General features: G+C 38.5%; 1 protein-coding gene across 3 annotated transcripts; it reads right to left on the minus strand.

Annotated features, from left to right (window-relative positions):
* Window positions 1-1,231: 1,231 nt before the first annotated feature.
* RNMT (RNA guanine-7 methyltransferase) lies at window positions 1,232-27,904 on the minus strand. Of its 3 annotated transcripts, XR_014295667.1 has the most exons (12): window positions 27,846-27,904; window positions 25,154-25,612; window positions 22,638-22,773; window positions 19,175-19,300; window positions 16,604-16,719; window positions 15,133-15,314; window positions 14,444-14,608; window positions 11,119-11,236; window positions 9,820-9,921; window positions 9,063-9,138; window positions 8,857-8,890; window positions 5,678-5,724 (listed from the first exon to the last, which is right to left on the minus strand). XR_014295667.1 is itself a non-coding variant. In XM_082639948.1 (11 exons), the coding sequence occupies exons 2-11, from the start codon at window positions 25,568-25,570 to the stop codon at window positions 5,687-5,689; spliced, it is 1,434 nt and encodes a 477-aa protein (XP_082496074.1). In that variant the 5' UTR covers window positions 25,571-25,612; window positions 27,846-27,903; the 3' UTR covers window positions 1,232-5,686. The 3 variants fall into 3 exon arrangements, 2 of the variants coding, with proteins under 2 accessions (XP_082496074.1, XP_082496075.1); XM_082639948.1 differs by lacking the exon at window positions 9,063-9,138 and having other exon boundaries at window positions 1,232-5,724; window positions 27,846-27,903; XM_082639949.1 differs by lacking the exons at window positions 9,063-9,138; window positions 27,846-27,904 and adding an exon at window positions 27,460-27,815 and having other exon boundaries at window positions 1,232-5,724.
* Between the last annotated feature and the right edge of the window lie 89 nt (window positions 27,905-27,993).

A 27,993-nucleotide genomic window follows, 5' to 3' on the forward strand; every position in this document is an offset into this window, starting at 1 on the left:
CTCTCCCGTTGCGGAGCAGAGGCTCCGGACGCACAGGCTCAGCGGCCATGGCTCACGGGCCCAGCCGCTCCGCGGCATGTGGGATCTTCCCAGACCGGGGCACAAACCCGTGTCCCCTGCATCGGCAGGCGGACTCTCTACCACTGCGCCACCAGGGAAGCCCTGGATCAGGGTTATCTTTTAAAAACATAAAATAAATGACCTCATTCGTATAATCCTCTTGTGGCTTTCTACTGACTTTAGAATAACAGATTTCTCCCACTCCTACCTATCTCTATGCATTCATCATGTACCACTCTCCACTTTGCTCAATTAACTCAATTAGCAAGCTAAAGCTATCCTTGTATTGTTATTGATAAGATCCATTATAAAGATACAATTAAAATGGTGTGGTACTGGTACAAGGAAAAATAAACTGATCAGTGAAACAGAATAGAGTCCAGAAACAAAATCACACATATATGATCACCTTTTACATGACAAAGGTGGAAAACTGGTATCGTAAGAGAAGGATGGTTTTTCTCAATAAATAATGCTGGGACAACTGGAAATCCATAAGAGAAAACTTCTACCTTAAATCCTATTTCACATTATTAACAAAAATAAATTCAGTAAGATTTCTGATTTAAAAGTGAAAGGTAAAACAAAAAAGATTTTATTAGAAGAAAACACAGAAGAACGTCTTCATGATCCTGGTTGGAATATGCAAAGACTTCTTAAACAAAATATGCCGACTATAAAGGAGAACATTGGTAAATTGTATAGTAAAATTAAGAGCTTCTTTTCACCAAATATATTCTCACAATACGATACAGTCAACAATGGATTCATATCCAGAATAAACATATTTTAAAAACCAACAAGTCAATACAAAAAAGATAGTCTACCCAATATAAAAATGGGCAAAACTTGAACAGATATTTCACAAGAGGACAAAGCCCAATAAGCATATGAAAAGTGCTCAATGTCATTAAGAATCAGTAAAATGAAAACTAAAGCCACGAGATACCACTATGTGACACTACTGAGTGTTGGTGAAAAGTGGGACAACTGGAACTTGGAAAACCTGTTGGGTAGAGTCCAATAAAGCTAAGCATGATGTCTGTACTATGACCCTGCAATTCTACTCCTAGGCAGAGAGGAGTACCTGTGCCCCAAAGTTCACGGACCAGAATATTTGAAGCAGTGCTATTAATAGTATTTCCCAAACTGGGAATGAACCAAACATCCATTGGATAAATAACACGTGGTTTATTCACGCAATGGAATACTATACAGCCATGAAAAAGAACCATGTACAAATACATGCAACAAAATTCTCATATACTGTCGACCAAATAAGCCAGTACAAAAGAATACATACTGTTTGATTCTTTTCATATAACATCCAAAAACAGACAAAAGTAACCTATGCTCTTAGAAGTTGAGATAGTGGTTACCCTTGGGAGGCAGCTACTGGAAGGGAGCAGGAGGAGCTTCTGTATTGTTTGATATAGGTGCTGACTATATGCGTGTTTTCCATTTGCGAAAAACACCAACTTTTTAATATATGTGTTACTCTTCAATAAAGTTAAAACAAAATAATGTGCCTCTGCCTGGAAAATCAGCTCAGACTGAAGAGATGATTCCTCTCGCCATCCTCTCAACTATCTGCCAATCCCAAACAGTGTCAGCCCCTAACATACAAACTAGATTTGCTCTAGGTCTGGCTGCCAAGGGCGTAGGCCTACCAAAATGTGAAATCCCAGTTTAAACCTTTGCCTTCCTGCCTATGAATTATTTACTTACCCTCCTCCCTAGTACACTCAAGGGCCCTCCTGCTCTCTCTGCCCCAAATCCTTACTCAGGAGTAAATGCTCCTCTTAGGGAACATTTAAATAAGTATCAAAGTTTTGCACCCAAAGGATGGAGCTCCAATAGTTAATGTTTCCAGTTGCAGGGAGCGGATGAGCAAGGAGTCCTCTAGGCCTAACACCCTGGAGGCATGTAACATGCAACTGGAGTGCAGGCCCGACCTGGGGGTTATGGGGTATTCAAATCTTGGTTTTGCCTTGGGCAACTTTGTGTCCTGTCTCTCGACTTCTCATCATTAAAACAGGGATAATGGTGCTTACCTCATACAGTTGTTCTAAGGATCACATATAATACATTTAGAAAAGTGACTGACATAAGGGAAGAACTTAGTAAATGTTAGCTGTCAACATGGCTTTACCCAGGGTATACTGTCCCCAAGAACACATGGCCTAGGGTAAGTCTAGGTAGCAGAGGGCTTTGGAGCTCACCCAAGTCTTGCCAGGCAAACCCAGGAGAGTATTCCTGTGTGCCCTATACTTGTTAGGTAGTGCAGTGAGAAGCAGGCACACATGCTCCAGGGCTAAATGGGAATGGAGCAGGAATTGGGAAGGACATGAGGTGGAAAAGAGTTGGCTGTCCCCCAGCCCCAGTCCCACGTATATCTGCTAAATAAGTCTATCATTAAATAAATGCATGCATCAGTCACTGTTATCGACTGCCTTCAAAGAATCAGAAATGCTGTTGTCAGAGGGTGAGAAATGAAGAAACTTCCTATCAGGTGTGTAGCATTTGATGTAACATCGACCAGGGAGGTGGTGATATCATACATCCATGCTTCCTGTTTGACCAAACGGCCATGGGCATTATGGTACAACTGTTATTACAGGGCCGTGGTCCCTGGGTCTGGCCTCTACTTTGAAAACCTGAGGTAGACAACAAAAAATCAGTTCCTATTAATCATGTTCAGTAGCTAGAATATTTACACTGGCAGTTCTTCCCCACAGGCAGATTTGCACAAGAAGCCAAATCCTCATTAGGATACTTGAAGACTTACCAAAATAACATAATGCAATAAACTAAGACAGGCTGAATAAATACCCAGAAGAGCTAAAGGGACTGCAGATCTGGACAGCTGACAGCTGACAATGCTTCTGTGGTCTCTCCTCTGCTGATCCACATCACTCCCACCTCCAAGCCCATCTCACTTGTACCCCTCTGCTCTGATGCCCTATAAATACTATCAATGTGAATTTAGGGAGCAATCATACTTCCTCAATTTCCAAGTTTGGGGAGGGGTAGGCTAGGAAACCCTGTACTGATAATCTACCTTTCAGAGTCATCACAAAGATTAGTTAATTTAAGTCACAGTCTCTAATCAATCCTTCTCTCTCTGAAGGCAAATTCCTCTGGGGAGTCACAGTGGAGTGGAGGCTTGGTGGCCAAAGTGCACAGTCACCACCCGCAGGTTAGGACACTCCCCTTAGAATGCAGTGGGAAACGGCCAGGTTCTCTCCCTTGTTTTATTGGATTCCAGGCCCAAAGAGTTCCATTTGTGTGCTCTCAGTTACACCACAACCAGCCAGGTTCCCAGCCCATTCCTCACGATTTCTTTCCACAAATGCTGTAGCTGATTCTCACTTCTACTTTCATCCTCAGAGGACAAACTGAAAATGCCCTTGAGCCACTTCCAAGAGCAGCTTACATCACTGGCTTGACAATGAAAAGCCATCCTACCTCTCCTAACAGTTTCCACTAGTCTTGGATAGAAAATCACCAAATATTTAGACTGCAGATGTGTGTGGAGGAATCCCACAAGCTTTTACCCTGGTGATGGCAGTTCTTCTTCAATCACTGCCCAGACACCTAACTGCAGCAGGAGACGTCAGGGAGGAAGGGCAGAGAAGGCAACAAGGCCACCAAAGCTCGAAGGGCAATGGCTGGGATGTCGCACCCTCTGGTGAGACTCCACACACCCCTCCACACATGCCAGCCCACTCAGACCAAGAGCCCACTCCAGCTCTCTGTGCACCTTTCTATCCACTAAAGGTCTGGGGACCCCACCTTCCTTTCGTCTTGGTTTTGCCATCACAAATTACTCCACCATTTGGGGATTCTTCTCTCTCCCAAATTACCCATGGAGTGGACAGAGCAGGAGGTTAAAAATATGCCTTATGACTTGCTTAGAATAAACTAAGACCATTACATGAGGACAGTGGTAGGAAATAACAGAGAAGTTTTTCATACTCTACCCGAACTATCACAATACTTTCTGGCACCTCCCCCAGAACTGAAATGAACCTAGGCATGTAACACCAAGAGCTCACCACCCCTACCTCCCCAGCACCAGCACCAAACCGCAGCTGGCGAATGGCAGCCACCAGGCCGAAGTGCTACTATTTATTTTCCCCAATGACTTATGGTGAACCACCACTAAGGCAAATTACCATTTTTGTAAACTAGTAACAGTCTGGCGATGGACAGATTGTGGAAGGAACAGAAGTTAGGTAACCTGTGTTGGTCTGCTAGAAGGTCTGCTACTCTAACACCATGAACAATCAACACACATAAACAAATTAAGAGACTACAGTTTTTTAACAAGTTCTCTGGATAATTATAGAAAGAAATGTCTTTTAAAACCATGCATGAAATAAGTGAGTTTTAAAGGAGCATGTATAAATTGCTCTGCTTTGCTCTTTAAATTTTTCACTACATATAAAAAACTGGCAAGTTTTCTGAACGGTGATAAATTAAGGACAATTCACACTGGTGTCAGTTTCCGAAGAGTCACACAAGAAGCCAGAGCTGACAACTTTAAGGGTTCTAAAATGGCACATGCAAATGGGGACGAGACGCCAGACCCACTGTGCCAAGTACAACGTGGTGACAGAGGAGCAGGTACTGGTTGTTTCTGGGCCAAAGCGGGTAACGGATCTACAGCATGCAGCACCCGTAACCCAGACCCATCATCAGGGTGAATTCCTACGAAGTCTCTCAGTCAGCTTCCTTTACCACTGCGTTGCCGCCCGCTCCTCATCCGCCACCCCAACTGCAGTTCCATATATAAAGCTGAAGAAAATGTGCAAACAGGTTCACATGGGAGAGGTTCACCAAATGTTGAGAAAAGCACCTATGGCATTTTGGTTCAGTAAATATATGAATTACATCCTTGATAATTAGAAACATTAATTGCTATTGTAAGAAACTCTTAAGAGAAAGCTTTCCAAATCCAAAACAATTTTATGCTGGAATTTGAAATGTTCTATCTAGTTCTAAAACTGCATCATATTGGCAAATAAAGTAGTTATTATTTATAATGAAATTTAATAACTGGTTAAAATTCTAGGTAATTAACTTTTATGACCATCTAAAATTTAGTTTTAAACTTATAATTTTAGCAATATATATTGAACACTTACATTCAATTGTACAGAACGCAATTAATTTAATCTTGGAAAACACTAACAAAACTAAGGAAATAAGCACACACACCTCCGAATCAGTACACTCTCTCACCAATTCTACAACTGCAATAAATTTAATACTGTAAATAAACACTGGACAAAGCAGATCACTGGCGAAAGAACTCGGAGGCTTTAACAAGTCATTTTATAATTTTTATGAGCTAAGAGAGTGGAGGCAAATGGAATTCTTAGAACATTACTTAAAAATAGATTTTTAAAGACAAAGGTCCTGACTCACTCTTATATACACACACAAAGTTCATCTGTCACAGACAGCAAATGTTGAATTTATACACTGTAGTTTCCAGCAGCATCCTGCACGTTGAGAATAATTAAATTAAACAAGGATGTCAGATCTATGGAAGATGGACCATTCAAATCTGTACAAGAAAGAACACAGCTGTTCTGGTGCTACTGCCTATGTGATGTGCTCACTGCTGCTTCTCAAATGCAAAAACCAAGTAAATGCCTGAAAAGAAAACAAATAAAAGTTAGAGCTTGGTTTCTCACATCCTCAGGGCAGCCATCTCGGTCTTGTTCATAATTTGGTGAAATTCTCAAGCAGCTTTTGAAAAGGAAAAATTCCATTATTTCTAGGAGTTCTTCAATAATTTTGAGTCATACTTAGGCAGATATGGGATCGTATCTGCTTACTTGAAAACAAATATCCACTTACTGTAATAGTGACATCACAGCCCTGGAGAAAACCAATTTAAGAGCTCTAAAAATCTCTACTGACCGTTTGAGGAAAAAAAAAAGTATAAAAGCAAAGAAAAGGAAAACTGGAAAACCTTATGATTTCGTTCTTTTTACCTGGAATAACTGCACTACTATGAGTGCAGGGGTAATCTAAGTTTGCTACTCAGGAGGGGAAAAAACCCTAATAAAAATGGTAAGGAACACATATAATGTGCATGTTAAAATTCATCCAGTTATCCAGTTGTGGTGTTGTAGGGCCTGGTAAGGAAAGTGAGCCAAAAGACACGTGATAATCAACAGTCCCAGCCCCAAGAGCACGCTCCCTTAAGTAAGGTTTCTGGCTTTGACGTGTGTTCACTCAAAGACATCTAAATGCATCTATGGTTCCCCATTCTGAACCACACTGAAGTTCAAACTTATTATATCTTCTTTTAAGATACTGATAGATTTTATGATTATGAAAACGACTGAGAAGACAAATCCTCAAAACATCACAAAAATGTTCAGGGTGTTCACTAGAACATTCACCCAGCAAGTCGAGATAAGAAGCCATGTGACGAGGAGGCGTCGTCCCTTGGGTCAACTGTAGAACAGGGGACGGATGAAGGACAGCAGACCACATAAGGGCCTCCCAATCCTCAAGTCCTCGGCCTCTCCAACCCAGCCTGCACAGGAGCACCACGGCAGTCTCCCCTAACATCATTCTGGTCATGCTATTCTTTACTCATTCTCTAGCTCCCGAGTCTTTTAGGAGAAATAAATATGGCTGGCAGCAGAATACACAGATGGGGGGAAAATAGGCAGGGTGATCATCAACACTGGATTCTTCTTGAGCGGAAGGAAGCAGAGCAGCCTAAAGCACTCACTGGCAAGTCCTGAGGCTCAGGACAAGCCGGCATTGCTGAGCTTGCCGTACACTCCAAGTGCTCTTTCTGCAGCAAACCCTGCCAAACCCACCCCAAACACATCTATACCCACTGCAGATAACCTGGCAGTCCTGACCTGCCCGGATCTAGGGTCATATAAAACCAGTGCTTAATTCCAGATCAGCAATGAATAACTTTCTCTTCTTTCTAGCTCAAAAATTCTGGAAGTCTCACTAATTATATAAGATACCTTATGTGCCAGCATTTCAACTGAGATTTAAACAAAAGAAACTTAAACCACTTCTAAAAGCAGATCAGCAACAATTCTCTTTTCTTCCACATTTAAAGCATCTTCTAGAGAAGCAGCAGGCTCTGCTAATACGAGCTAAATGATTAGACCAGTAGGAGTCTAAAATATAGCTTCTTAGACTGTGGGCACCAGCCCACAAAGCCCTCCAGGTTAGAAAAATGTAATTCATCACAGAGCAGATGGACCCTGACACACTAATCCTGGCTGCCCTTTGGCCATTGTTCCTTTCCTATTGCTTTTCTCCTCTCTAACCCACCTCTTCTTCAACTGCCTGGGGGCATCTAATTCTTCACTTGTATATTACTGCTAAAGTCCATGTTTAATATAAAAATACAGTGCTGATCTGCAGCCAGCACCACCATCACGACCTTTGACCAAGGTCGTTCGGTTACACGGCACTTTGGGATTGGTGGGACATCTAAGGTAGCTGGCATATCTCCACTCCAGGGAAACCAAAGAAATGTGTCGGTTTCTGCACATATTTCTACGTTTGTCAGAGATTACGTCTCTAATATCTTCCAATCCCATTTCTACCAAGGTCACCAATATTCTGCAACTGGCTCAAAGTGTGCCTTCTTCCCTTTTCCTCTCTCTCCAATTCAGCAAGTCCTAAGAATTTTCCTTTCCGTGGGTGTCCATGAGGCCATGGCTGCGAGTGTGGAGCACCTGGGCTAGCTCTCTGACCTCGGCCAAGCTATTTGCCTGCTTTCCTATCTGTGAAAAGAAGACAGAATTAATAGCAGTCTACTGACAAAGCTGTGAGGATTAAATGAGGCATAACACAGGAAAAGTTTCGAACAGCGACTGGGCCCAAGCTAAACACTCAGTAATACCAACTATTATTATTTTCCAGATTTCACTAGTTTTTATTAAGCTCTCCTTCATCTGTTTTCCCCATTACAGGAACTTCAGCATGTAAAACAGTGTGCCCAGAAGTCACTTATTTATATCTGTTTCTTCTACTGGATAGTACACTTCTGGAAGGCAGAGAGGTAACATTTATTTTTTTATCCTCCAAAGCCCTTTCATAGATCTTTATGTAAGTTAATATTCAAAATGTTTATCAAATGGGTTATCTCTGATTACCTTTGATTTTTCCTTCAACATAATCAACAAATATTTAACCAAGGAGTGGGAACTACCTTTTAAGTTGTCAGGGCAACCATATAAGGGTATCACCATCCTGGCAGGGAGGCTCTGGGACTTCACAGACTGGCCAGGCCTCTGACCTCTCCTCCAAAGACAGGTGCCTCACTTCAGAATGTCTCCACATCATGGCTGTTCCCAACCACACACCCTCTAAAACATCCTGCTCAGTGCTGCTTCACTAAATGTTCTAGTATTTATTATGACTTCACTGTCAACGCCAGAGAGGCCAGAACCAAATAAAATACACGGAACTGCTCCATAAGCCAAAATTTCCAGCAGAAATGTAAGGTAAAGACATCAAATACAGATGGCTTCATAGTAACAAGCAGACAATGAAAATGTTTAAGAATGCTCGTCAAAGTTTACGTTAAGGAACATCCTGCATATATTTTCTCTTGGCACTAAATAGCCGTGCAAGACGGGGAATTAGACATTTATAGGAATTTTGTGTATAACACAATCACCTCCTCACACAAATTAATATGTGTCAGAAAAATTCTGAAGTTTTCAGATTTTAACAATCACTTTGAAGCAATTTTTGAAAATGTCAGTAAATCTACACTGATGATATACTCACTTGTAGCTTCCCATTCTGATTTACTTAAGGTTCCCTAAAATTTAAAAAAAAGAAAGAAAATTTCAGATTGAATATGCAAGTACATATATACTTATTTTTCAATAATGGACAGAGGTCTCTAAAACCCTAACTTCATTATAAATACACATACAATTTACTGTTAATATTATTGTGATCTGAATATAAAATAAATCAATGAGATTAACTTTTAATGCCATCTTCTCACCACTTTTGCGCTCCTGCCAATTCTCTAAACCACTGATTCTCAACCAAAGGGTGAATCTGCATAAAAAGGGTATTCATGTGTAACTGGAAAAATTATCTAGCTTACATTTTTAACTTGGAAAATGGAAAAAGAAAAAAAGAGGCCTATCTTGAAACATCAAATAATACTGCAGGAGGGAGTAAGATTTTTGTGTTTTTACAAAGGAAATCACAAAATAAAGTATGTATCATACAAAGGAAATAAATTGTATTTAGTGATGTACTTGCTACTTTGCAAAGGCACTGAGTAACAAGATATACAGTGGTAAGTTTAGTAACTAATATAATTTTGAAGAAGTGATAATTATGTAGCATTCATAATTAAGGAAAATGTGAACTTCCACGTAGAAGTCAGAGAAAATGAAGATGTAATTTTTCCCCATCTAAGTTCATAAGCCCCTGAATTTTATCTATGGAACACCACGAGTCAGTAGTGTCCAGGTAAAGATACAATGGTATAGCAAGAAAACTCTCAAGCCAAGCCTATAACTTTTCTCCCATCCTTATTTCCTCCATTCTCAGTTCGTTAGAGTACATTTTATTCTATATTCTACAGTTATAAAAAGTTATCACAACTTAGGGGAAACAGACTACTGTGTATCTGATTTGTAACTCAGTGAACTCAAGTATTATAAACCAGTGAAATAATTTCCTAAGTTTCCATTTTTCTATAAAGCATGTTAAAAAATAAAAACTTACCAATGGCAACCTCACTTGACTGTTCTTCATGTACTTTGCTGCATGTTCATAGTCATCTGCCTTCTCAGATGCAAGTTTGGAATTCTCATTTGCAGGATATGGCTAAGGAAGCAAGTGAAATTCCTAGTTGAGACATTACACTGAAATTTACAATTCAGAATTAAACACACAATCACTGAAATAAAATAATTAAGACAGTAATCTTTAAGTATTACTTCAGGAATACAAACTACACATACTTTTGGAATATGAAAAAAAAGGAGTGAAGGGAATCCTCTCTGAACAAAGCAGCTGCCATGGTCAACACTGAGCATGATCAGAGTATCTACAATCACAGGGAGTCCACACAGGGACTGAATAGCATCCTGAATTGCCACCAAGGATCACTGGCTGCAAACACCTTTACCCCCCATGACTCCTGGTCAAAGGCTTTTTCTGTTATGACTCTAAGCTGAAGGAAGTTATCAGAAGAGCTAAACATTCATTTGAACATTATGGTGACTTAGCAGCCATGGAAGTATGAACAGCAACTGGAAATAATACAAACAAAATGCTCAGTCAACAGAACCTTGGGAGTTCCAGAAGAGAAGGAAAATATCCAGCCTCCAATACAGGTCGTCTCCATATTTATATAAAATCTGAAGAAGGGCCTCAAAAAAATGCTGTTTTTAAAGGTATGCTGGACAAATGTTTATTCAAATTACTTTGAGCACTATTTTTAATCAATTTTAACATCTCTTTATACTATAAAGTGCTTTGTAACGCATGTAAATAAAAACAATGAATTACACACTCATGTAGTAACCATCTACTCTGTAAAGGTTATATACTCTTTTAATTCCTTTCTTTGCCCTGTTACAACAAACTAGCTAGCAAGGAACCACTTTAGATGTACATCTTCCTGAAGAATTTTTAAGAAACTGATCCAGGAATGTTTACTTTGCTATCTTCTTTTTCCCCTTTATAAGTATCCTACAGTAAGATCAGACATTAGAAATTTAGCTATGTGTTTGCTGTTTAAAAAAGTATTTAGTTTTTTGGACTTCCATAGTGGGGAGAGGCCAGGGTTCTGCTGAACATCCTACAGGGCACAGAGCAGCCCCAAATGCCAACAGTCCTGAGGCTGAGAACTCTTATGTTAAAGCTCTGTCCTAGGTGCTAAAGAGTCTAGAGTTGGCACCAATAAGCTGTGTAATTTATATAAATACTGAGTGTGTACATGGCCTTGAAAGAAATCTCAGAGGCAGCCAAACAAGTTTACTACGACCTGGAATTTTTACACCTTTTCTAAATACTCACCTCCAGGGCCTGCATTCGTTTTAACAGCATTTTATTTTCACTGTTCTTAATCTTTTCCTCATAGAATTCCAGAAATGTTTTTTTGTAGACTAGTTTCATATTGTACTTCTTCGCCATTCTGTCCAAAAAAGATTATTTAATGAAAAGGCTTCCAAAATATTTGTAATTCCACACACAACAGTAACATCTTCTGGGCTTAACTAAAAACATTTACAAATTCACAAGAGGACCATGGAAAATGAGTGAAGGGCAATACACCACTGACCTGAAGGAAATGTGCAGTTAAATCTCACTGGATCACAGGGAACTCCAGTAACGTAACAGACAGGCCAGGAAATGAAATGAAAGGCTGTGAGATGGGGACCACAGGCTGTAAGGAACACTTTTCTACCAACTCCATTTCATTTGACTCGATCCCTCACAGTGGCATTGAAAATAGTGGCCAACTTCCTTCTTAAAATAGTCTCTTTCATCTACTGGATTCCCTGGCAAGACACACTATTAATTTTTGTTGTTGTTGTTGTTTGCGGTACGCGGGCCTCTCACTGTTGTGGCCTCTCCCGTTGCGGAGCACAGGCTCTGGACGCGCAGGCTCAGGGGCCATGGCTCACGGGCCCAGCCGCTCCGTGGCACGTGGGATCCTCCCAGACTGGGGCATGAACCCGTGTCCCCTGCATCGGCAGGTGGACTCCCAACCACTGCGCCACCAGGGAAGCCCCACACTATTAATTTTTATCCTACATCTTGAACTGCTTCTTCACAGTTTGTTTTACAGGTTTCTTTTCCCAACTTCCAAATGTCAGGGTTCTGAAAAGGGTGGCCCAGAACCTTGCTCGCTGTCACTCCCTGACATATACAGCTTGCCAACAGCAACGGGAGCTCAGTCCTGGCCTCTGTCACTGCACTGCTCCCTAGAAATGTCCACCAGGACTGTCACAGGCGTGCTCTAACTCTCCACCTCCAGGGCTGAATCCCACTAGCCTGTTCTTCTGCCAATCTCTGCTATTTCAGTAAATCCATCTAACGATCCACGCCTCCCCCTCTCTATGCCCAGTGTTCAGCACACCACCAGGTCCTCTCCATTTACCTATACAACATACTTCAAACAGGCCCACTTTTGACCACGTCACTCACCACCATCCTGCTCCAACACCATCACCACACAGCTGTACCACTTCGCTCATCTCGCTGCTATTCTTACCCTCCCTCAACCAATTTTCCAACTGCAGCCAGATTATGCTTTTAGCAGTGCACAGGTCACGTCCCTCCTTCACATCCTTCACTGGCTCTCCAGCACACTTAGGGCACAATTCAAAAGCCTTTAACATGGGCTCTAAGGCACTCATTTATACAGGAGTGCTGCCTCATCTTGAGCCAGCTGGGCCCTGATTTCTTAAGGCCCAGTCACAATGGCTTTCCTTCAGCTCCTTGAACTAGCCAAGCTCTGTCCGTCGCACTTCGGGGCCTTCACCCATATCGGCCCTTACGCCTGGAACACTCTCCCTTCTGGTCTCCAACTGGCCAACTAGACAGCCTTTAGATGTTGACTTAAACATCACTTTTTCCAAGGTGGTTTCCTTAAATCCTCAATGACATTAGGTCTCCCTGTTATGCTTTGCGTGTGTATTTTTTCCCAGTGCATTTGCTGAAGTTGATTACTATGTAGCTGTAGACAACAAAAGGGAACCTGAGGATGATTTCAGGTAGCACAAAAGGAGGAGAGGAAGAAAGGGAAAAAGTCTGAAAGGGGACTTGTGAAGTGACAGATGAGGGGACAGAGTGAAGGAAACATTTGAGGGCCACTTGGATTTGCATGTAAGAGGCATACATAAGGCAGGAGTCCCTGTAATTAGCATTAGCCCTCCTTGGAAAGACCACATGAGTAAATATAAAAGCCTCTTCTATTCCAGGCAGTTCATTTTCTATCATAAATATCCAAAATGAGCCTTTACAAATGAAACCAAGCTTTAACCCTAAGAAATACCATAATTACAAAGAACTGAGACTCAATTTGACCAATCTGAATAGGTTTGCCATGTAAGATCTAATTAACGAAATGGCAGAAGGGCATCTCAAAATCCCTATGCATTTTCTGATTGTCTCCCTGAATGAATACCTGTCTTAATAAATAATTTAAAAAATTTTAAAATATTAAAGTGATACTTTATGACTTTATATGTTTATAACCATTAGGCAATATAAGCAGAAAAAATTGTTAGTGTTTGCCTAGCATTTTTTTAAAAAAACTTCCATTTTATTCTTTATCTTTTGGCGTATACTCAAATCCCCAACTTTGTCAACCCAAAACACCAAGCTAACATACCAAACATATAAAACAACATACTAAAAACGCTTATTTTTTTCTTTCATAAAGTTGAAGAGTATAACATTTCCCCAAAGTTTGCTAATTATAAGGAAAATGTGATATAATTTTAATTTTATAGTTCATATTTATAAATTGTGCATAGTATTTTCCATGTTTAGTCACATGCTACTTCATTTTCTCATATTATTGTATATAATTTTTATATATTGTAGAACTCCTGAAAATCCTACACCCATAATTTTACAAGCTGCCTGAGACACAATTCAAATAATCACCAGCCAAAAATAAGTAAAAAAATAAAGCTCTTCCTCTTCCTCAGTTAATAAAGGCTTTGTTTTAAAAAGAAGGAAATGCAGTTTGGTCAGCTGTGACATGGCCTGCATTTAACTGGACTCTTCCACGTTCCCTATCAGGGAGACACCCAAGACCAAGAAAAGGCCTTGGGGCCTTACCTGAAACCCCAGTTTTCCCTGTGCCTGTGGTGTGCCAGGACTCCTAGGAATTCAGGTGCATGAGTGAATACATTCCTGAATCAGTACTTTATTATTGCCACTGCCCGTGAGACAGAGGCAATTTCATAAGCTATAGCGAAATATAAAACAACTTTTAATACCTATCCCTGTGAAAAGGAGGATCTCTACTTTGGGAAGACTCATTTTATGTTACCAAAGTACCAGCAGTTACTTAAAAATAAGTCTTTTGCTATTTATAGTGTCAGTTATTTTCTTCCACAACTTGCAGGCAACAGGCTCCCTTTCTTGCCTACAGGATGAAATAATTCCAAGAATAAAAGAAACTAAATGAGTAAGGCTGCAAGAGACCTATGCCACCAACCCTGGGTTTGAAGTTATTCTTTTTTTTTTTTTTTTTTTTAAATAAGGCTATACTTCTTCTTAGGATCCCACTTAAAATAAGAAACAAACATAAATACTGATTTTTTTTCCTTTTCTTTCTCTCTTACACAAAAAGAGAATAGTTGCAGATTAATGACATTCTTACTCATTTAGCAATGGAAAATAGACCAAGAATTCAGGGACATCCACAACACCTTCCAAGTTGAAGTCATATTTGCAGCCAAATAAAGGATAAGCTCCTTTCTTCTGAAATTTCACAGTATATATTTCATTTCCAAATGATTCTGTTTCTGAAGCTTCAAGGCGTCTTCTACAAAAGTTATCCCCAAACCAAAACAAAAAGATTAAATTTGTTATTAGGTCAAATTTATTTTGATCAGATTAAATATGGGAGGCGGACACACACGATGCAATTTTATAAAGATTAGCTTTTAATTGGATTTGAGCTACTTTTAAGAAGCAATACACTAAAAGGTCATTAACAATCTCACTAATAAAATTATGCTGGAAGTAGGTTTCACTATCATGACATCTGGCTAAGTCCCAATGCCTCACATCTGATCTGGAGTTTGTCTAGCAATACCACCTCTGGCTTTTTGGCTGGAAGTAACATCAGTCTCCAACTTACACAGAAAGATATTTTAAAGGTTCATCTGCAAATCTGACTTTTTAACTTAAAATTTGAGTATCTACTCAAATACATTATCAAAGTGCTCAGTCCTTATAAGATCTACACGGCATGTTCTATAAACTTTACTCCTAATAAACACTTGCTATTCTAAAATAAGCTTACTTTTGAGTATTTTATAAACCACAACATATAAAAGTACTTACATCAATTCAAAGCTATTGGGAGTGGTACCAATAAAATAGCCTCCAGGGCTCAGTCTCTCACATGCATTTCTGAGCATGACGTCAGCCTGCTCATAGGACTCGAATGAGTAATGGCAGACAAACTGACAACTGCAGATGTCAAAGCACATTTCTGGGTCACGAAACTTATCAATCAAAAGTTCCTGAAACAAATTAAAATGGGTCAAGACTTTGAAGTTGGCTGTGACATAAAAATTTAGTGAATTAATTTCTAGAATTAGGATCCTTAAAATAAAAGTACACATGACCTCCCACCAACCTACCCTTTCTCATTACATATCATAAAGATCATAATAAAAACGTTCTTTCTGGGCCTCCCTGGTGGCGCAGTGGTTGAGAGTCCGCCTGCCGATGCAGGGGATGCGGGTTCGTGCCCCGGTCTGGGAGGATCCCATATGCCGCGGAGCGGCTGGGCCCGTGAGCCATGGCCGCTGAGCCTGCGCGTCCGGAGCCTGTGCTCCGCAACGGGAGAGGCCGCAACAGTGAGAGGCCCGCGTACGAAAAAAAAAAAAAAAAAAAAAAAAAACAAAAAACGTTCTTTCTTTCTGATTCAATAGAATTTGATTCCCATTTTCATAGTAATTTTAAAAACTAGAGATTCTGAAATAATACTAAAAAATATATCAAACATGACATTTAAAGGAGTTGAACCTTTAACTGGCTTTACTTGAAAACTAAAGTAAAATGATGTTGAACAGTAACTTGGGTTTAAAAAAAACCACAAAGCTGGTCTTTGGGACATTTTTTACTTTTTAGGCTGTGCCATGCAGCTTGCGAGATCTTTAGTTCCCTGACCAGGGACTGAACCCAGGCTATGGCAGTGAAAGTACTGAGTCCTAACCACTGGACCACCAGGAAACTCCCTGGGACATCTTTTTAAAACGCAAAAGTGTTTTTAAAGGTTTCCAACTTTCTAGCACTTTTCCTTCCCCTTTCACAACTGCAAACAAAATGTGTAGGGTTACAGGTATCTGTAGTAGTTCAATGAGCTAAGGAGTCAGAAAAGAAATGTTCAAGGGGGAACTTCCAACATTTCGAGTGCCTCTATAGTCTTGAACTTCAGCTGTTAAAGAGATTCGGAAACAGGTGTCACCAGACTCTGATATGTTGGGAAACCACCCAAACAAATTACAAGGTAAACAAAATGAAGTGTAGATCTATTTCAAAATACTAGAAAATAAATCGTGTCCAAACAGAGAAGCAACAAATGATTTCCAAAGTAAAAGTATAAAAAGCTAAAAATTCCCAGAAGTATTCACTGGGTCATTTAAGGAAATTTATCATTAATGGAATTTCTAGTTGAAACTGAAAATCCACATCCTAAAGATTTTTAATGTTTCAAAGCAAATTTTTAAAAAATGAGCTGATTTTTAAAGCAAACCATTTACTCATACTAAGAATATAAAAACAGACAAATTAAAAAAATACATACCTTTGAACAATCAGCAGTTATAAATTCTGCACTGAAAATATATTCATTATCACGACAACGATTTTTCATGTCCTCGTACCGTTGCTGACACTGTTTGACAGAAACATCAGCAATATCTGGAAGGGGGACGGGTATTAGTAATGTCAACAAAGGCCCACAGAGTTAAAACGGAAATGCAAATATGGCACAAATCTAGACTTCATCTCAACTTTTAAACTTTGGCAGGGAATCTAGCCTTAGAAAAGCAAAAAGGTTCTATTTCCTTCAAAACAAAAGACAAGAAAGTCTTTTGTTCCAATGGAAATGCCCTCTTATTTTTCAAAAGGAATTAACCACCTTCTCAATAGGTACTGACAATAGAAAAGTTCTACCATGATTTTTAAATGCTTATTCAAAGTTAAAAGCAGAAAGTTTAAATTCCAATTTGGATTATAAAACCTAACACTATACGCCCAGCTCTTTATAGTTTCTTAATAAAATGTTATTTGCCTTTTCCCAGTGTTGAGATTTGCACTGCAGGTACAAAAGCAACGGTGGGTACCTTGTCATGAATACAAGGTAGGGGCACCAATGGTACTGGTAATCCTTGATATATTTTTCACTGCTATAAGCCAGCACAGAAAGAAAATAGGGGGAAAAATCCAATTTCATTTAAGAATGTCCTTGATAAACAGTAAAAATTAATTTTATGAAATCTTCAAAACATTTCTGCTACATAACAAAGTCTGCCTGAACAGGACTGGTGTGGCAGCACTGTAAGCTGTACTGCCCATTTTTTCACACAAAATTGTTTCACTTAAAGAACCACTGACAGACAAACTGGTTATTCAGACTTCGTAATTTGGCAGACCTTTTCTTCATAGTGAAAAAAATGAGCCTGCCATTTCATGAAAACTACGGACTGTATTTGTTACCAATGATAAATTTGAGCTTTCAAGTGAAAGTTCCAACTCTGACAAACTTGTATCTACCACCACCGGCTGGGCATCTTCCCAATACTTAAGACTTTTCTGATCGATGGTGATATTAAACAAATGTGATTTCCTGATGTCAACATTTAGAAGATTTGCATAACTTTAGTGAACATTATTTTCCAAATATTACAAAATCTTGCAGGACGAAGTGCAAGATAGACCAATGGATTTAAATTTAACAGAACACAAAAAGTTCACCAATGTGGTTTCAGATTCCATGCTGTAACTAACCTTTAAAGGAACTACCACTTGTCGAATTTTGATGAATATCCTCAATTATCTGAAAAGGCTATTAAAATACTCCATTTCACAACTACTCATCAAATAAAATAACACATCAAAACATACTGATGCAGAAACAGATGTGAGAATCCAGTTGTGTTCTATTACTCCAGACTCTAAAGGAATTTGCAAAAGCACTTTTAAAATGCCAGTCTTCTCACTACATTTTATCTGTAATAAATATTTTTTAAATTCTCGGTTTTAATTTCTATAATCAACAGATATAACCACATATGCAAAAGCTTTCTGGGGTCCTCAATCATTTTTAAGAATGTATTGTGGTCATAAAACCAAAAACTTTGACAAGTGCCTATTTAGGCAATACTACAACACAGGTGGTGCTGGGCACTTCCCACAGGAAGGAACATGGCATCATCTTGTCCCTCTTCAGGGTTAAGACTGACCAGCAGATTCAGGCACTTGATTCATCCAGTTAAGTTCCTATCAACTTTTCACCTAATAGCTTAGATCTAATATTTTACCAAGCGTGGAAAAATTTATTCATCATGATTTTTCAATAAAGAGGAATTTCTCTTTTCAACCATTTGGTTACGTTGAAACATGGTTTATACGGGGTTAGAGAAGATAAATACCACCTCCTCCCTTAGTTTATGAATTTCAGAATAATGAGTAAGTTTCCTTGCTCCCTCCATGTGTGAACAACGGGATTTTTTCCTTTATTTCATGTTTCAATCCACTGTAATCACTGTCTTTTTAAAATAATTAATTAATTAATTAATTAATTAATCAATTAATCTTGGCTGCGTTGGATCTTTGTTGCTGTGCGCGGGCTTTCTCTAGTTGCGGCAAGTGGGGGCTACTCTCCGTTGCAGTGCACAGGATTGTCATTGAGGTGGCTTCTCTTGTTGCAGAGCATGGGCTCTAGGTGTGCGGGGTTCAGTAGTTGTGGCGCACGGGCTTAGTTTTACTTGGTCTGCAGCATGTGGGATCTTACCAGACCAGGGCTAAAACCCGTGTCCCCTGCATCGGCAGGAGGATTCTTAACCACTGTGCCACCAGGGAAGTCCCCTGTAATCACTCTCTTTTTTAATGAAGAAACTATCCTATCTTTGACCAGTGAAAGCCTTTCCAAGTTTGTGCTTCAAACATGGAGTCTGACATGACTCCAATCATCCTTGTTTTTAACACCATCAGTAAAGTCTCATTACTCATTTTAGAAAACACCCATCTCATGCCTAGCCCCCAGACATCTTGTGGTGAGGTATTTTGTATTATGTCCATAATGAGATCTTTCTTATTTACATTTACCTGACAGACCACAAATTATTCTTTCCCATGCCATTATCTGTCTTACCAGTACAAACTAGCTTGTCAATTCTTCCCTTTTTCCACTTGAGCAAATCTCCACCTTTACCACATCCCAGGTCCAAAACAGTGATATCACGTTTTTTTTTCAGTCGCACCTTTTCTAAAAATTCTCCTAAAAGAGAAAATTAAGTCATAATAAATTATCTCTTCTCCATTTTTACTAAAGCATAAACTGTTACCCCTAATAACCTACTAACTTCTGCCTGACACGTACAGTAAGTCTCCTACATACAAACTAGACAACTTTCAAAGATGTGAATATATGTTCATTATGTCCAATCACGTAAGTTAGTTCATGTGTCTGGCATACATTGTCACATGCACGCTCTACAAGTGGTTGTGCTTTTGTGTATTTTATGGTACAGTACTGTACAGAGTACAGTAGTACAGTATTATTTCAAGCCCCGAAGGTCCAGAAGCTAGTGTAAAAGCAGTGGTGATGTAGCTGGTACTGCTAAGAAGTGTGGGTTGTTGTAATGTACTACTGTACTTTTCAAGGAACTGTACTGTAAGATTAAAAATATTTTCTTTATTTTGTGTTTGTTTTTTATGTATTATATGTGTGAGAAGTTATTATACCTATTACAGTACAGTACTATAAAGCAATCGTGTTAGTTGGGTACCCAGGCTAACTTTGCTGGCCTTACAAACAAATTGGACTTACGTACGTGCTCTCAGAACAAAACTCATTCTTGTGTAGGGGACTTAGTGTAATATAAACACATTCATTTATGTAATTAATTCATAACTTCTAGAAAATATTTCAAAATTTGACTAAGAGTTAATTAACTTGATCCTTCAGCATTAAAGATGAAAGAGTATGTGTCTGGTATTTTAGAAGCTAAGATAGGTTTTTGAAGGTTATTTTCAGAATTTGATTCAACATTAAACAGCAAACATTTTATTTTTTCTCTCTCATTTTATTAAAAAGAAGTTTAATAGTACAAAAAAGCCACATGACCTTGGTGGGTCAATAGCAAACATTTAAAATTCTAATTAATACAAGAATACCCAACACTTGCTCATGATAAGAAAAAAATTATTCATGATTTTTTGTAGTTCTCTTTCCAAAGCTAAGTGTTTAGCTTATTATACACGTAATAATTATGGGATCACAAGAGACCTTGATTTTGATAAAAGATGCCAAGCTTACCTCTAAACTAGTCAAAAAACTATACATACCTCTTAATTTTACCATCAACAGAATTCTTAAAAACTCTGAAATAAAAATGCAGTCTTTTATCCCAATCTACCAAATCACATTAAGATCCAACGAATAACATTAGCATGTCCCTTACATCAATAGCCAAATGGTTCAAACATTAGTTAAAGGCATATTAATATTCTTAGACAATGAAATATTCAGCAATTCTAAAATTGGATAAAATACTGAATCCTAGATCTACTCTTCCTGTCTTTATCATTCTGAGTTTAATGTTTTCTATTTCTTATGTGTACTATTTTGACTGCTAGAATATTCTGTATAAATACTTCTGCCTTTCACTGTCACAGAAGTACAAGTGTTCCATATTCAACTTTCTGCTATGAATCTTAAAAAAAAAAAAAACAGCATAGGGCCTCCCTGGTGGCGCAGTGGTTGAGAGTCCGCCTGCCGATGCAGGGGATGCGGGTTCGTGCCCCGGTCTGGGAGGATCCCATATGCCGCGGAGCGGCTGGGCCCGTGAGCCATGGCCGCTGGGCCTGCGCATCCGGAGCCTGTGCTCCGCAACGGGAGAGGCCACAACAGCGAGAGGCCCGCATACCGCAAAAAAACAAAACAAAACAAAACAAAACAAAAAAAAAACAGCATAAAATACGGAAAGAGTGAAAATAAGAATTATAAAACCTCTTTATTTTCACATAAGATTAATGAGAGGGAAAATCTTCATGAAACATTATTCAAAGATATCTTTATCACATTCAAGCATCGTACTCAACTATCACCTAGCTATAAGCAGCAACAAGGAAGCGAAAATGAATGACAAAGAATGGGTGTTGAGAAGAAAAAGAAATAAGGCAGCAAGGGAATTTGGCACAGACCACACTGATTACAGCAGGACCAGAAAGACAGGTGCAGATAGCAAAGCATCCATTGAGAGAGTTGCTGGAACAGCTGAAGAACAAATACTATCATAAATATGCTGAGAGATAAATTTTTGCTAAGTCTGACATACGTGTTTTTAAAAACTACTCGTTTCCCTGTTTATAAAAATAATACAACTAACGATGTGAAAAATAGTGCTGAACTTAAAAATATTTATTCAATGAATAAATACATGAGTAAACAACACATTAGGAAAAATACTCAATGATAACTTATCTGCATTACTGAGGATGAGGAAAGGAAGAGAAAAACTGAAAAGAAATTAGGAACAGCATCCAAAGATTACGAGTATAGAGTAAAAATGCCATAATAAGTAACCTAAAAAAAATAAATAAATAAATAAAAAGAAGTTCATTTATTCATTTACCCTGGTTGACAAGTAGCAGTCAAATAAGTCTTATTTTTATAACAAAACAAAGAAAAATATTAAAATGTGTTCAAAATAATGAGTCTAGTTCCCACTCCTGACTTCTCAGAATGGATAATTTATCTTTTAAAATTACTAAATTATCGTTAAAACTAGTAGAAAGTAGCCATAATTAGCACTTTATTCTTTTCAGTGTAAATATGAAAGCATTCTCACTTTTTCTGAGGTTGGCTTTTAAGAAAACAAAAACAGAAACCAAAATTTTAAAAAAACCTTTTTATGAAAAACTTCAAAATCTACTGGCTTTTAAAAATTCTCTAATCTCAGGTAAGTGACTATTTAATGTACTTGATACACAAAGCAATAAATATATTCTGAATCATATTTCCTCCACTGACTTCCATTTTAATATCAAAGGTGAGTTTCCATAGATAAAATGCTGTCTATAAAGCTGAATGTCTTCATCAATCCTCAAAGTAAAGTTTATTTCTCCCCAGAAGAAAAAACAAGTTCAATGGACAATCAATACACATGATGACCTTTACCAACTCATTAAAGGCCTAGAGATAAAAAATCATGGCACTGCCCATTTTCTTGACCTAACGGAACGCAAATGTTTAATTCAACAATATATCATTGCTCCAAAACTATTAGAGTAAAATAGATTATTTAATAGCACTAGGTTAGCTTGATTCTAAATGTAAAAGCACACTGCCTTCTGAAAGCCTCATCAACTTAATATTAATTAAACACTCATTGCTATCTTATGTAGTCAATCGTAAGTAAATATAAAACGAATTTACCTAAAAGGCTTAGTTTCAGTTTTGGCTCCAGTTTTATAAAGCCAAGCTTTGATGATTAAATGAATAGTAACTAAAGACCTAGTAGCTTTGTGTATGATTAACCATTTGGGGAGTAAAAAATGAGACATAAGCTGAAATTAAAAATTCAAAACTATATATCAAAAAACAAGCATACCAATGAGGACACTTTTCATCCAATTATTAAAGTTTCTTAGGTAAAAAATTCTACTTTGGCTACGCTTCTCCAAACCAACTTCCTGGAGTTCATTGTAGTGAGCGGCCACTGCTGAGCTGTGTCCTTCTTCCAAGTTCTGAAAATAAAAGAATGGAATAAAATTAAGAAGCTGAACATGAAAAAAATTAGTCTAAAAGATCATCTGACCTATATACGGATAAAATACTACTGAAATTGGTAAACTTCATTAAGCAATGGCATAACCACAGAAATCCTAATTATAATCACATGGAAGATTTTCCCCTGTTCCCTATTTTTAAGAACATCTCCTGATTTAAAAAATTTTCATCTAGATTTTCATCTATAGAATTTTGGTGTTAATGTATTAATAAAATCAGTACTCTTCCAGAGTTCTGATTTATTCAATTCAGTAAAAGTCAGTGGATGAAGTTCCTACAAGAATATAAAATAGAAATAATACATTTATTATATTACTATAAAATTGTTGTGGGCATTAAGTGAGATAATATACACAAAGAGATGGGAACTCAACAGGCTATGTTCAGTGTCAGTGATTTCTATTATTTGCTATTAACCTAATTCAAGTTTCAATTTGTGCTCTCTATCTAGGACCCTAAGCATTCTGCAAAAATGCCAGGAAGGTAAATGGCTTCAGATCCCCCCACTCCCCTGCTCAACCAAAGTGTTTCATCTGACATGTAAAATAGGTAAAAGGTTTAAGATTTTCACTTGAAAAAAGGGTTCCACTGCTAGTAAAAGTTTAAAAACTACATTTATGATACAAGCTCCTCTCTGTTACAAAGATTTGCATTCCACCAATGACAAACATGTTGGCTTATCTGCCACTTTCTTCCTGAGGAGTGATGGCAGAATTTTACTCATTCATTGAGTAATCCAGATCCCAACTCAGATCCCGCCACAATATAGTATTCCCAGATGAAAATGACTTGCTATCCCTTGCTTTATAATATTCTTGCTAAATACCAGGCTTAGCTAAAATTGTATGTAACTACCCTAATAAGAAGTGGAAACATCATAGTTTAAGGAGTTACATTAAGAGAAGAATGTAAAGCTGGGTATCATCTTGATATTTATCATTGTAAGTGATAATCTCAAATACTTCAGACACAAAAGAGATGAACACCTAATTACAAAGGAAAAAAAAGAGGATGAACACCTAACTAAAAGAAAAAAAAAGAGATGAACACCTAATTAAAAAGGGAAAAAAATGAACACCTAGTTAAAAGGGAAACAAAATTTAAAAATTAATTAGGAACACCTAATTAAATCTTCTGGACCTTACACTGTTGTGTTTTTGAAAGTACTAAGAAAAAGCAAACTATAAAAACTACCTTTCAAGTTTCTAGTCAAATAAGATAAAAATTATCTCATTAGCAGAAGTTGTACCTACATAGAAAATAACTAAATTACAAGAGTTAAAACCCTACTCTATCTTAAGACGATGTCTATTAAAAATAGAACATTCCTACAGATGGTCAAAAAGCACATGAAAAGATGCTCAACATCACTAATTATTAGAGAAATGCAAGTCAAAACTACAATGAGGTATCACCTTACACAGGTCAGAATGGCCATCATCAAAAAGTCTACAAACAATAAATGCTGGAGAAGGTGTGGAGAAAAGGGAATCCTCGTACATTGTTGGTGGGAATGTAAACTGGTACAAACTGTACAACAACTATGGAGGTTCTTTAAAAAACTAAAGATAGAACTACCATATGATCCAGCAATCCCACTGCTGGGTATATAACCAAAGAAAACCAGAATTCGAAAAGATACATGCACCCTAATGTTCACTGCAGCACTATTTACAATAGCCAAGACATGGAAGCAACCTAAATGTCCATGACAGAGGAATGGATAAAGAAGATGTGGTACACATATACAGTGGAAAATTACTCAGCCATAAAAAAAAATGAAATAACGCCACTTGCAGCAATGTGGATGGACCTAGAGATTATCATACTAAGTGAAGTCAGTCAGTCAGAGAAAGACAAATATGATATCACTTATATGTGGAATCTAAAAAATGATACAAATGAACTTATTTACAGCACAGAAATAGACTCACAGACTTGGAAAACAAATTTATGGTTACTGAAGGGGTAAGGTGGGATAAATTAGGAGTTTGGGATTAACATATACACACTACTATATATAAAATAGACAATCAACAAGGACCTACTGTACAGCACAGGGAACTCTACTCAATATTCTGTAATAACCTATATGGGAAGAGAATCTGAAAAAGAATGGATATATGTATGTATAACTGAATCACTTTGCTGTATACCTGAAACTAACACAACATTGTAAATCAACTATACTCCAATATAAACTAAAAATTAAATTAAAAAAATAGAACATTCTTAAGTTATTAAAATTATGTAAAAAAAAAGGTATTATTTCACAACTGCTCCAGATTTCAATCTGACATATTCCATTATGAATAAAAGAAAATACACTCAAAATACCTTTTGCTTTTCAGGAACATCTTCAAGTTCTATTTTTCTCCTTTTCTGAGTGCCATCTCCAGTAGGTTCATCTTCTGGAAAACCATCAGTTTCCATTCTTCTTTTCCTTGAAATGCCTTCATCATCACCAGAGCCTTTTTCCTCTGGGGCAATATCAGCATCAAGTTTTCTTTTCTTGGATGGAGTGTCTTCCCCACAACTAGAACTTTCCTTTACAAGATCATCTTCAAACTCCATTTTTCTCTTTTTTGGTGTGTCTACTTGCCCGCAAGTAGGAGCCTTTTCAGAAAGCCCAGTCCCAGGAGAGGTTGTGTTTTCATTAACAATGAATGAAGATTCTGTTTCTGAATCTATTGATGTTTTTGCCTCTTCATGAGAGATCTTTTCACATTCCTCTGCTTTTGCAGAATTTTCCATTTTTGATTACTTAAATAGATGGTAAAACTTCATGAACTAACACTGGAATGGCAAAAATTTCATATTACTTGTAAACGTAATGCTAAGACTTTAAAAACAATTTAAACCAGAAACTAGCCATTTAATTTCAGCGATCAACTAAGAGTTTAAAAAACCTCATTAAAGAATATTGAAAACAATATTGATATATATTGCATATGAATTTCTGAAAATGCTAATGTGGAAGTACTAATTATAATCCCGGAACACTTCTACAATCTTGTCCATAAAAGTCACCATTGGCATTAAAACTAACAAATTAAGTCGTGGTAAATGAAGTCGGTTCCATTTCTATCCTGATCCTTACCCTACAGCCTTGGTTCCCATATGTGCGCTGGACACTATAACAAACTGATATGGGCACAGGAGAATATTTCAAAATTTAAGGCAAAGGTAGTGACATCTGACATCTGGAAGATATCACAGATACAGCTTCAAGTAGAGCATAGTTTTAACTGAGTAGATTGCACTACATTCCTTTAAATGACACCAGAAACTTGTGAAGCTGAGACTGGTGGTACCACAGAAAATCAGTGTAAAACAGGAAACGAAGTTGGTGTCAAATCCGATCTCAAGGCTTGAGAAGATATCCAGTACTCAACAGATGTACATATTCCACTAGTATGCATTCGTGGTTAGCTGAGAATTAAACACAATTTTTTTTTCAATCTGTGCATTATTTTTAAAAACAAAGTTGTTAGGACACACTTATTAAATTTTCTGGACTAAGCTATTTAGTAAGGGAAACTGCTAGGTATTTCTTTTGGCCTAGGGACACTGAAAACCAAGAAGAGGAGAACTCTGGGAACCTACAGTTGACTTCTAAAATCCTTACTTGGTAATGGGTGTCAGAATTAGGTAGAAAGTGAAGAAAGTAGAAATGGGTGGACAAGAAGTTTCAAGACCCAGCCTGCAACTTAATGACCATTAGTCTCTTTCGAATGTTCTTAGGCCTATGTGTGAAATGGGAGGGGGAGAAAAATAAGTGAGTTATTTATTGGACAGGAATTTATTAAGTCATTCAACAAGTTGGGTGAACGCCTACTACAGAGAAGCTCAATAAGACACTATGTGAATTAGTCTTCAAGAAGTTTACAGCCGATATACTATTTAAATGTTAGGCTGTATTATTCAAACCAAATGGGAAAGAAAAAGCAAAAGTCCAAAAATCAGTGAGATTCAGCAAATTCAGAACCTGAAAATTATGAAGGCGGGGAGTGTTCCCTGTAAAGAAACAGAGTAAGAAATAAAGTCGCTTAATGGAATGGGTAAAAAACAAGTCACTCTAAACCGGGAAGGGTTTCAAGGGATATTAACTTTCACTACCCAAGGTGTGAGGTAACAAAATACCAAGACGTGCCAAAACAGGAAGAAATGAATCAGACAGAAAAAAATTACCCAGAAATGTAATTTTCTGAATACTGCTTAAAATGATTATCTAGTAAAACTATCCACCAAATTATCAAGTCCCTATCCTCTCCTCCATACCATTTATTTCTTAATAAGGAAATAGAAACTGGTTTTAATTTCAAATAAACCAATGTAACCTATCCTTAGCTATAAATAATTTTAGCTGTAAATGTAATATCTAAATTCACTATTGGGAATAAAAATTAATTTTATTTATATTTGTTTGTGACATTTCCACAGATGAGATGGTCTAAAGCCAAGTCGGTCAGAATAAACGACACGGATTTCCAAACGAACCCAGAGATGGATAAGACTGAGGCCGAGCGTCTAAGGTGAACAAAGAGTAAGGTCCAGACCCAAGAGGGCTGTCCTTCGGAACCCTCGAGGAAGAACTCAGGTACAGAGTCGACAGATACACAGATGCGCATGAACGACCACACCTGCATCTCGGTGACCTGCGCGGCAGTCACACCCGAGGTTTCACGGGAACCGCCGGCCCGGGGACTCGAGCTCAAGCCGGTGAGCTCCACGTCCAACCCGCCGGCGGGCCGGGTCTCCTCGAGCCCGAGGACGCACTGATCTGCCCCGGCGCCGCCCGGCTCAGGTTCCAGTCCACTACGCAGGCCAGGCGGCCGGCCGCTCCGGCTCCGGCAGCCCGGCGGGCCTGAAGCCGCTCTAGGGCCTCTCAATCCCGGTCTGGCTCTGCGCGGAGGGGCGTCAGCGCCCACGGACCCGGTACGGCCAGCGGTCGAAGGGCCTCTTCTACCGGGGCGGGCGCGGCTACACACAAAGAGTACGAAACCCAGAGTTGAAACTACACACTCACCGTCCAGCCATCCGCGACTCTGTTTGCGGAAGCGGCTCCGCGCCACGCGCACGCTGTGACGCCACTTCCGGAGAGCGTGGGTCACGCGGCCCGGAACGCCGAGTCCCGCCGTGCCGCGCGCGCCGTGCTGAGGGCGCCGGCAAGAGCG

Source organism: Mesoplodon mirus, assembly GCF_964341445.2.
Source record: "Mesoplodon mirus genome assembly, chromosome: 13".
In the NCBI taxonomy this organism is placed as follows: domain Eukaryota; kingdom Metazoa; phylum Chordata; class Mammalia; order Artiodactyla; family Ziphiidae; genus Mesoplodon; species Mesoplodon mirus.

Coding starts and splice junctions, on each gene's coding strand:
- RNMT (XM_082639948.1), bottom strand. CDS start 25,570: ATGGAAAATTCTGCAAAAGCAGAGGAATGTGAAAAGATCTCTCATGAA. Junction 14,609..15,132: donor CCCAATAGCTTTGAATTGAT/GTAAGTACTTTT, acceptor TAACTTTTGTAG/AAGACGCCTTGAAGCTTCAG. Junction 9,922..11,118: donor AACGAATGCAGGCCCTGGAG/GTGAGTATTTAG, acceptor TTGCTTCCTTAG/CCATATCCTGCAAATGAGAA.